The sequence below is a fragment of the Lampetra planeri genome, chromosome 29, assembly GCF_965212315.1.
Source record: "Lampetra planeri chromosome 29, kcLamPlan1.2.h2, whole genome shotgun sequence".
Classification (NCBI taxonomy): Eukaryota; Metazoa; Chordata; class Hyperoartia; order Petromyzontiformes; family Petromyzontidae; genus Lampetra; species Lampetra planeri.
Window position 1 is genome coordinate 1958554 of NC_136135.1, and position 10223 is coordinate 1968776.

The window sequence follows — 10223 nt, forward strand, 5'->3', positions numbered from 1 at the left end:
CGGAGTACGTGGCAGGTGACAAGTCGCCATAGCCAGGGGTAGAGACTGGATGTGGCGTGCCGGTGGGGAATTATTTCCCGGGTCGCCTAAACGACCAGGCCCGCATGATATTAAGCCCTGCTTGTGAACATCCTAAGCCCTCCCCCCCCACCTCCCCTTCCACGTGCTTACATGATCTGTCCTCCGAGTCGACGCTCATTTTCCGACGGGGCAGCTTGGAGGTGCGGTCGTCAGGGAAGAGCACCGTGGGTCGTGGGGGGCGCGACGCCACCCCCCGTCTCTCCGGCTCCTCCTCATCCGAGTGGCCGAAGATATCCGGCTCGGATTCCTCTCCATCGTAGCTGGGATCGCCGTTTTCCGGTCTCCGCTGCAGGCGGAAAGCACAGCCGAACACGAATGTTCATTACATGTTTTTTTGTTACGACAGTTGCCGAACACAAGCCCAAACAATTCCAGCCCAAACAACTCCAGATATGAGTCATTCTGCGATTTCACCTTCCAGAGGCAATTCTCTAATATGGGGTGGTGCAATGCTTACTGCAAGAATTCGGGACATCAATACGTAATGCCAGGAACACAATTGTAATACAACTGTGGATGAGGATGTTTTTTGTTTGCATTCTGACCACAAGTATTGTGGTTAATGCAGACATGATTCTGTTGAAAAAGGTTTCAGTTTTGTTGCCAGACAAAAGGGGAAAAACCTATTCTTGTGGATGAGATATTAAAAAGGCCAACACTCACCGACGCAAAAGATCTCTTGTCCCCTTCACTCTCTTCATCCGATTCAGTCGTTCCCTAAAAAACCCACCGTAAAAAAACACAATCACAGTTTCGTGCGCGGGTCTTCACTTTAAGAAAATTCCATCAAGTTGCCTTTTCTGTGCTGTGTTATCTGTTGGTCGTGCAAGCCTGGGCTGTACCTCCGATGGGTTCCCGTTGGGCAAGCCCTCGTCACTCTCGGCATCACTCGCGCTCTCCCTGTCGCTGTCCGCGGCGTCTTCTACCAAGGGATAAACAGACATCCAGCAATATTGCAGTTTCAACTAAATTATCAACACAATGCCGCGGCTAAGTTTCCTTAAACCGCAGGGAACACTCACCATCGCTGCTGATGTCTGCCAGTCCCACATCGTCGGAGCTCAGGAATTGCTGTGAGCCAATGATGTGAGGCAGGGGCCGGTCCAAGTAAGGGTCCTGTAGGGCAGAGCGGGCGCAGATTCAGTCGCGATTCGAATCCCGCACCTCCTCAGGTTAGCGTGGCTGGCAACGTACGGTGCGAAAGAAATTCAACATACATACAACACAGATACGTACAACATAGCCATGTGGGCTTTTCGGCACTCGTAATGCCACAAGACTGAACCACAGCACACATATATGACTGGCATAATACACTTCACGTTCTGAAAGTGAGTTTAGTTTATTTGACAGGCCTTTGTCAATGTACTGGTGAATGAAGGCCTCCCTACGCACCATCAGCCACAGGAGGCCGTTTGGCCATACTTCACCAAACTGGTCAGTGCGGGTTGGCGAAGTGGTGGGGGAGGTGGGCAAGACCGGTTCAGAGATCGCTTGCCACTGATGTGAGCCGTCGCTGGGAAGCCAACTCATGTCACCAGTTTCAAAGCAGAGTGTGCGCTAGCTAGACAGATTTCATTATTTGGATGCTTTCTGAGCCCAAAAGGTGTGTGCTCTCATTGTGCCCTCAACAATATAATACATTTTCTATCAAAATTAATGGTTGATTTTGTTAACCATTAAAAAAAGAACGCTTTCCCAGTGTGGAACCCCGATTGGCCAGGCAGTGTTGCGATTACAACCCATGACCAACCGCAGTCGGAAAGGTTACAAGTTCAAATTCCCATTGGAGTTTGAATTGGCTGAAACCCTTCTGAGGTCCATAAAATGAGGACAACTTTGTTGATAATGTACGAGAGGATGATTCACCCCCCGCACAGGAAAATAGAATTTCAACCACTGGCTTAGGACTTTGAAGAGGATGCGTGCACCACCCTATGTTGGTTTGCGCAGGAACCACTATGGGAGTGTTTTTTTGCTTTGACATAGTTTAGCCAAAGTTCAACTTGTATAAATAACAATGTCATTTATTTATCAAAAAAGCCATAGAGTCTCAACTTTTTCAGGAGAGTTCTATATTGCGATGCGGTGACCAATCCCTTTAGAAATAGCGTTTTTTACGTGAAATGAATATGGAGTGCGGAAAAAAATTTCACCATGTGTGCAATGGGATAACACTCAAAGGGGGCTCCACAAAAAGACTCGCTGCACTGTCATCTATGGGCCACCTCACCACTCAGTGGGTTTGGGAGCTTGACAAATCTCTACGTGATCCACTAACACTCGTCTACACAGCTTTCATGCCCTCTCGACTTACCGCAACTTTGGACTGCGAGCGTCACACAGGGTACCACGGTGGCGAGATGTTAACTACCTCTCCTGGTATACAGAAGATCGTGGGTTCGATCCCAACCATGACGCCTAAATATTTGGAGTTTGCATGTTTCTCTCCCCGAGGTCGCATGGATTTTTCTCCAGGTCTTCCGGTTTTTCCCTCCACATTTTAGAAACATGCGTTTTGAGTATTTGGCTGCTGTAAATTTCAACGTGATAAGCCACTTCCTTGAGCTATAATTTGTGGCCAGGTCGTTTCTGAAAAAGAGCTACGTAGCTCAGTGGGCCTTACCTGGTCGAATACACAAGTAGTTTAGATTTAGGTAAAATGTGAAGAACGACAGTTTCCACGAAAACAAAACGAGGCGCAGGAGATTCCGCGACTCTCGGGCACAAACCTTGGGCTCCAGGATGGGCTCCACGTGGTAAACGGCCTCGTCCTCCTCGGAATCCGAGTCCGCGGCTCCGCCCTTGGCGTCAAGCGTCTCAAAGGCGCCGTCCAGCACGTGCAAGCCCAGCTGCACGGCCTGCCGGATCCGTGGGATCAGCTCCGCCTCGCGCTTTGCCTGCAGTGCGGGCAGAGCAACAGACGAGGCACCGTCACTGCCGCCGATCGTGACAAACAGCTTCGGTAACATCTGCACATTTGCACAGTTGGCAGCGGTGCAAAGGTGGCGGTGAGGCAGGGAAGGGGCTGGCTGCGTAGGCCACCTTCTTTCAGCTACTTGGAAAAATTTCTGCTGGAGGCAGAATATCATTTTACTAATGGATTTTCTAACGCTTTCCAACATACAGCAGTATTTAATTAGCAATAATAACGGTACGTTCCAAGTGGCACAACAAGACGATGTCACACTGTAGGCAATTCTCTGCAGGGAACCATGTAGTGCCGATACCTACTGGGGAGGAATACTAAGCAGGGATATATGGATGGAGGGATCTAGAGAATCGATTTAAATTTGATACGCTTGTTTCAAATGGATCGTCTACAACCAACTCGCACATAATGTGCCTTATCTCTCTTGAGATCTCAGAAGTTTAGCAGGATGCAGCCAGGATAGTGCTCAGATGGGTGACCACCATGTCCACCATGATGTCGGGAAACTCACCTGGTCAGGTTTTTCTGCCGGTTCCGTTTTGGCGGGCACCTCCTCAACCTCCTCGTCGTACACCCTCTGTGGACACAAGGGGCAGGACCACGATAGACCTCACATCCTTCTCGCACAAGGAAATGGGCGGAAGGCAGATGGGCGCTGCCGGCATTAGCTGCATGTGCGTTAATTTTAGTCAGCACTTTTTCATGTTTTAGTCACAGTCTTTAGCCTAATCGATGGCAAACTATGGAATTTTATTTACGTCTTAGTCTCGACATTTAATATAGATATTTGCTCAGTCCAGTCGACGAATTAGGCTACTCTTATATGTTGGTGTCACGGGTGCACCTTAAAAAGTATGTGTTTTGGACTAAATAAGGCAAAAAATAAACAGATCAACAAGGACCGACAGGTCCGCGACGATGACAAAACACGTTTCGAATAAAATATCTATATATATAAAATCGCAAATCTGTCTGTCTATCTGTCTGTGTGTGTGTCTGTGTATCGCCGGACCATACGCAGTTTCATTGGACGAAATGTGAGGGATTTGCGAGACACGATTGGTCCGTTTGGTTTTCCACGGCGGTTGCCCCTGGCAACGGGTAGCGACGCATTCGCTGCGGGGTGGACGCCATTTTTAATTCCCGTTACAAATATGCGCACGCATTAACACGCGACTCTGAGGTAAATTCATCAAAGTTTCACGTCCTCTTCACTCCCCCCCCAATCCCAATGTGTGCAATTACTATTATAGGGTCGGTAGATAATAAAATTATAGCGATAAGACAGTATTATTGTAGCGCGGGGGGGGGGGGGGGGTAACGGCCCCAGTACCCAGCCTCAGCCGGGTGGGCAATTTAGGCGAGGCCGGAGGCTCTGCACGGTACTAGGCCTCGACACCCCACCACACTATAGGCCGTACATATTACTGCACAGCGGCCGAGGAGATCGTGGCTGGGGGGGGGGGGGGGGGTAGCAGCCCATCTGTGTATATATGTAAGGTTATTAAGAAATATATTTTTCACCCGGGCAACGCCGGGTACTTCTGCTAGTATATATATAAAAGCCCAACCCACAGCGGTTGTAAATGACAAACGGTCACAATGACGTCTGCAAAACTGCACAGTTGGCAGTAGCCAAGAAGTAGTGACGGCAGTGGTGGCAGGGAAGGGGCTGCCGGCATAGGTCACCTTCAAGCTACTCCAGCAAATTTCTGCTCGAGGAGGCAGAATATAAATGGAAATTAAATATATCAAGCATTGGGCATGGATTCTGTAGGGCTTTCAAACACATGTGTGTTTATGTATGTTGGACTTTCGCACCGTACGTAGTCAACCGTGCTAATCGGAGGTGTGTTTGTCCTCAGGAGCATTTAATTAGAGATAATACATTCCAGGCAGCACAGTGAGATGACGTTACACTGCGCTTGACGTGTCAAGTTGTGAGATGACGTCATACCTACAAAGCCATTGGGAGGGAATGTGCGCATGATGAGGTCACACTCAATCATGTCAACATTGCCTTGGCTGACATTGTTAATTCTTTTATCCGTTATCTCGCCAAGTGTTGCGCAATGCTTTAATCAATTTGGTAAGTTTTTGCTCGAGTAAGTCTCTAAAAGACACGACACTTTTTCTAAAGTTACATTAACACTGGACCATCTTTAGGAGTTATCGTGACCCCACAGTCATTTACGCTTTCCAGGCTTCATCGGAAAGCATCCGAGAAACATGACGGTTGCGGTAGCAGCTCACGTTTTCGATGAACTGCGTGTGTGCGAGCGACAGGAAGTCATTGAAGGTGTTTCGTAGACGGCAGTCAGTGCCACGGGCCTGCCCCAAGAGCCGCTCCATCTCACGCTCCATCTCGTGCGTTCGCGCAATCAGCTGCTGTGAGAACTCCTGCAGGTACAGCAGCAGCTGTGGCACAAACACACACACGGACAAAGAGTGGTTGGATAAACAATTAATACAATGACAAGGACATGTGCTCATCTTCTATACAAGTTGGAAGATAAAAAAACCAATGCAGTAACATTGCAAACCGCTGCCCATCAACACAAATTAGCGGCAGCATCAAACCAATCCGCCAGCTTACAACCAACAGCGTTGAATGGGAAAATAACCTAGACATTGATTTATTACAACTCTTGTTGCCACTCCAAAAATCAATTGCTTATCTCTGCAACATATGAAAGAAGGATGAGGGTACATGTGCTGTGCTGCTACGTCCGCCACGGGGTAATAGTAAGCACACTTAACTTGCAACCCAGAGGTTGCCAGTTTGATTTCTAGACACAGCAGTTGAAGTAAAACAAATAAAACATCTCATACAGGACCCTACCATCTAACCTCCCGGTTTCAACCTTCAACGCCGCCAATTGTCGACCGATGAGGCCACCTGAAGCACAAATGGCGGGTCAAAGATTCGGCCGCCTGCGAGTGCGGCCACGAATCCAAAACCACCGAGCACATCGTAAACACTCTGCTGCTGCTGATGTCTTCACTCCTTTATAGGAGGAATGGACGAGATCCACTCTGCTTCTGAACAGACAACTGAGTCAATAACAAATCTCAAATTACATCTTTAATCTGCTACTATTAATCCATACAAAAGAAGAAGTCGAACCAAGTGTCTTCAATCCACCCCACATCTGTCCACCCAGCAGCAGTTAGTCGATCGGCAGGTTGCGTGAGGTTGGGTCAAGTGCGAGTACTATGACCTCTTCCAACATATCTGGCAATTGTGGTAGAGTAGACCAAATACCCCCATGCAGTGGCATGAGAAAGAAATTTCAAGGCTGCACTTTTACCTTCACCACCGATTCGAGTCCCCTGAGTGTGAGTGGTGAAAGGTAACAATGCATACAAACCACATTGACCAGCATTGTGAAATAAAGCCACGTCTATCAACTTACATTTTTTTCCAACAGGATGGCAGCAGATTGAACTATGAGATCAGCTTGTGTATAGGAGCGAGATGTATTGATACATTGCAGCATCTTAATAGATGGTGACAGCTTAGGGGAGCCTTCATCCAGAAGTAGATTAATCTTGGATGATGAGGAAAAATTAGGTGGATGATACATCGATCAATCAACCAAATCACCCTGACTGAACCCTCCCTGATCTCTTCAGGTACTGGAAACTAAGCAAAGTTCAGCTCGGAAATTCCTGTAGGAATCGTATTCAGTTCCTATGACTCTACTCAGAACTATGATTGGGAGTTGACAATTTCTATAGGAGATCCCAATATTAAAAGCAGCATTCAAATGCACTGATGATGAATAGCACGCAGAATTTACTCGAAACCGTAGGGAAATGTAGGAAAGATGAGAGCCAAGTAGAATCACATTATTCGATGCCTATGCAATACGTTTCAATGATGATTCGGGTTTATACCGGAAAATGGTATCAGGGTCGACAATCGGTATTCCGATTTTGGAACTCACATCACCATACAGGTCCACAATCTACTTATTTTACAGCACTCCACAGCTGCCGCTGGTGGGCACGATTGCGTACTACTTCGACATCTTTGCAAAAAAAAAAGAACTTTCAAGCTCATCGGATTCCACCAGTATAAATAAAGATCCCGATTCTGATTCTGTACTTACGCTGGCGTCGCTGGCGAGGGACCAGCTGTTGCTCCCGCGGCGCATCTCGGCCAGCGTCCACGGTCGTTCCCACACCGGCGCAGCGCCGTCCGCCACGCCAGGGGCTGCCGCCATCATCTCGCTCGGCCCTGGGCCCGGCCCGTTCATCTGTAATATATAAAAGGCAAAGTTGTGAATGTGTGCGTCTGTTCGAAATGTTTAGCGTACTTCCCGACATGCAACAAACTGGAAATTTCCCATGTGGGTACTTTCCAGACTGTACACCATGCAGAAATTATAAAAATACACTTTTGGTTTCTTTTGGTGGGGGGGAGCTCAATAATGCATATATTTTTGCACGGCAAGTGAGCTGTGACGTCACATCTGTCATGTGATCCACGCATGTGGAAGCGTCACGCATTGTAGTGTAGCGGGTAGCGCGCTACGCTAAGAACCCAGCGACCCGAGTTCGATTCCCGCTCACGGCCACCACCGGTGACGATTATTTCCACCGTTCCTGGGCCTCCCCTAGGTCGACTCAACCTCAAACGAGTAACTGCTGTGGTGTGTGAACATCGCCACTGGGGAGACAAAGGCGGCCGGGCGTGGTGGATCCAAGTCCCGGGCGAAGCCGGGTAGTACAGCTAGTCTGTAATGAAGGCAAAAAAAGCGGTGAATAATGAGTTCCTCAGCAGGCTTTGCCTGGTAGGATGGATTTAGTGTAAACTATTACGTTATTGGGTGATTTGTTTGCGTTTGCCTGTACTTTGCGCTACTATCGTGTTTTTGTATCGTTTGTTGTTGTAATGTTCTTACCCGCCCCTACTGGACATATATGAAAAAGAGCTTAATAGCTCATCGGATTCTTCAAGTTTAAATATTCTGATTCTGCGTTCAACCCACTCAGTCGTGGTCCCTAATGCACAGACATCTCCGACATGAATAGAAAATTAAAGACAAGCCACAGCAGAGCGATTGCGATCATGCAACCCAAACTATGGACCACAAAGTAAATCACCAGTCGTCTCCCTAAGCATATTGACGTGATCAGGCATAGTAATCGATATATCGTAGATAAGGCGAAGGAACGGTGGCGCTGTGGTTCGCGCACTTTGTTAAGAACCCGGTGACCTGAGTTAAATGCCCGGGACAGGGCTAAGATCAGTCGAACTGGTCCCGGGGAACTCATCTCAATCTCCTTCACCAACCTGCAGTTTGATCATCACGAAGTTATGGTCAAACAATAGGGCGTGATCTTAATTTTTGAACTTTCGTGACTGCAGGAATTATTATTTGTTTCTTTCGGTTAAGTCACGTCTAAAGATAAAATAATAAATTAAATTAAATAATAGAATACGACGTTTGTGTTGCAATCGAAACGTCGTATTCTATTATTTAATTTAATGTATTATTTTATCTTTAGACGTGACTTAACCGAAAGAAACAAATAATAGGGCGTGAGCAAGCCACAATACAACGGTGGATTGACAAAAGCAACTGCGATTCGAATTTTTAAATAATTAAACCGCCGAGTTTATGAATAATCTTAACTCTGAAAAATATAAGAAGAGTATAAGAATAGGTTTTACCCTTTCCGGCAATAAAACAGGAGGTGCTAAGATGTTCAGACACCAAATAGAAACCTTTTGCAAGGAACCATGCCTGCATTAACCACAGGTACTAGTGGTGAACAAGCAAACAAAAATATACTCTGATAATATATGCACCGTCCTTGAGGCTGATTGGTTTACACCAGCGATTTGGTGTTTGAACATCTTAACAGCTGTTGCATTGCCAAATAGGGGAAAAAATATCCTTATTTTTTATACTTTGCGTGGGCAGTGCGAGACGGCGAGAGAGAACGACTCTCGCGAAATGTAACAGAGATCGGCCCGCTTTGCCAGTGCGCTGTCGGAGTGGGACTCTTGAAATTTTTACCGTGGTTGCTCAATAGCCCCATTATTATCAGCATCATCGGGGCAACGTTTGATTCACTGCTGGATGAAAGCCTGCCCCGCACGCCGTCGCCATATCTCAAGAGCCGTGGTGCGATGCGCGCCCTCACCACCTCTCCTGCCCTGCTGCTACTCATCATCATCAACAAGCCGATGTCATCACATCTCTCACGCACGCCGAACGCCTCGACAGGAGAAGCTGCAGCAGCAGCAGCGAATCTCACGCCGAATGCGTGATAACACGAAAGGTGAAGTGTGCAACAACCAGGAAACTAGGGGAGGGAGTTCCCACACACACACACAACTCCACCAGCCAACACCAACTGTGTCACTCACCGCTCCACACCTTTGTCGCTGTTGGCCCGGGGTAGGAAGTCAAAGGGAGACAAAGGCGGCAGGGAAGAGAGGAGGAGGGGTAGGCGTGAGCTCGCCTACTCGCCGCGGGACCTGGACTCGAACCCGAACCTTTGACGGCGTCCACCACCTCCACCACCACCGCTACCTCCGTCTTGCCCCTGTACAGCCCCCGCAGTCAGATGACTCCTCACGTGTCCTCGGAAACCCGAGCGCCGATTGGTCGGACTCTCGCGGCGGCCATCTTACTAAGGGATATCATCACCCTCCCCCACGCCCCCTTCCCTCACCCGCCGTAATCGTATTGGACGAATAGCGCGTGACGTCATCAAGGCGAGTGTAAAAGCGCGGGGTCGGCGTTGAGCCGTCAACCCTCACCCAACGTGGCTGGGGCCCGCGCGTCACATCCAGTGGGAAAACTGGATGGGGGGGAGGGTGTGGGGGGGGGTGGTGGGGGGGGTGGGAGGGGGGGGGTGGTGGGAGGGGGGGGGTGGTGGGAGGGGGGGGTGGTGGGGGGGGGTGGAGGGGGGGGTGGTGGAGGGGGGGGTGGTGGGGGGGGGTGGTGGGGGGGGGTGGTGGGGGGGGCTCGTGGGCGGGGATGGGGGAGGGGTCGAGGGTGGTGGGAGGGGGGGTCGGGGGTGGTGGGGGAGGGGTCGGTAGGAGGGGGGTCTGCGGTTGGGGCTCCCGCAGTCACGTGACCTCCGCCCACGCACTGTGCTTAAAAGTCAATATTAATCATAATTAGGTTTCAAATGTATAGATTTCTATGACCGTAAAATGACACACGAAGCAACTTCACTGTGAGGT

General features: G+C 48.9%; 1 protein-coding gene across 5 annotated transcripts in view; it reads right to left on the bottom strand.

Annotated features, from left to right (window-relative positions):
• LOC144728568 (WASH complex subunit 2-like) overlaps window positions 1–9607 on the bottom strand; it is a 29155-nt gene extending 19548 nt beyond the window's left edge. For 3 of the 5 annotated variants that reach the window (XM_078608091.1, XM_078608092.1, XM_078608088.1), the window contains exons 1-9: window positions 9399–9607; window positions 7129–7275; window positions 5267–5431; window positions 3525–3590; window positions 2814–2981; window positions 1104–1197; window positions 924–1003; window positions 745–798; window positions 172–367 (exon numbers count right to left, since the gene is read on the bottom strand). In XM_078608091.1, coding sequence (XP_078464217.1) covers window positions 172–367; window positions 745–798; window positions 924–1003; window positions 1104–1197; window positions 2814–2981; window positions 3525–3590; window positions 5267–5431; window positions 7129–7275 — 970 coding nt within the window. In that variant the 5' untranslated portion in view covers window positions 9399–9607. The remainder of the gene's footprint in view (window positions 1–171; window positions 368–744; window positions 799–923; window positions 1004–1103; window positions 1198–2813; window positions 2982–3524; window positions 3591–5266; window positions 5432–7128; window positions 7276–9398) is intronic. The other 2 variants (XM_078608090.1, XM_078608093.1) reach the window with 2 other exon arrangements.
• Between the last annotated feature and the right edge of the window lie 616 nt (window positions 9608–10223).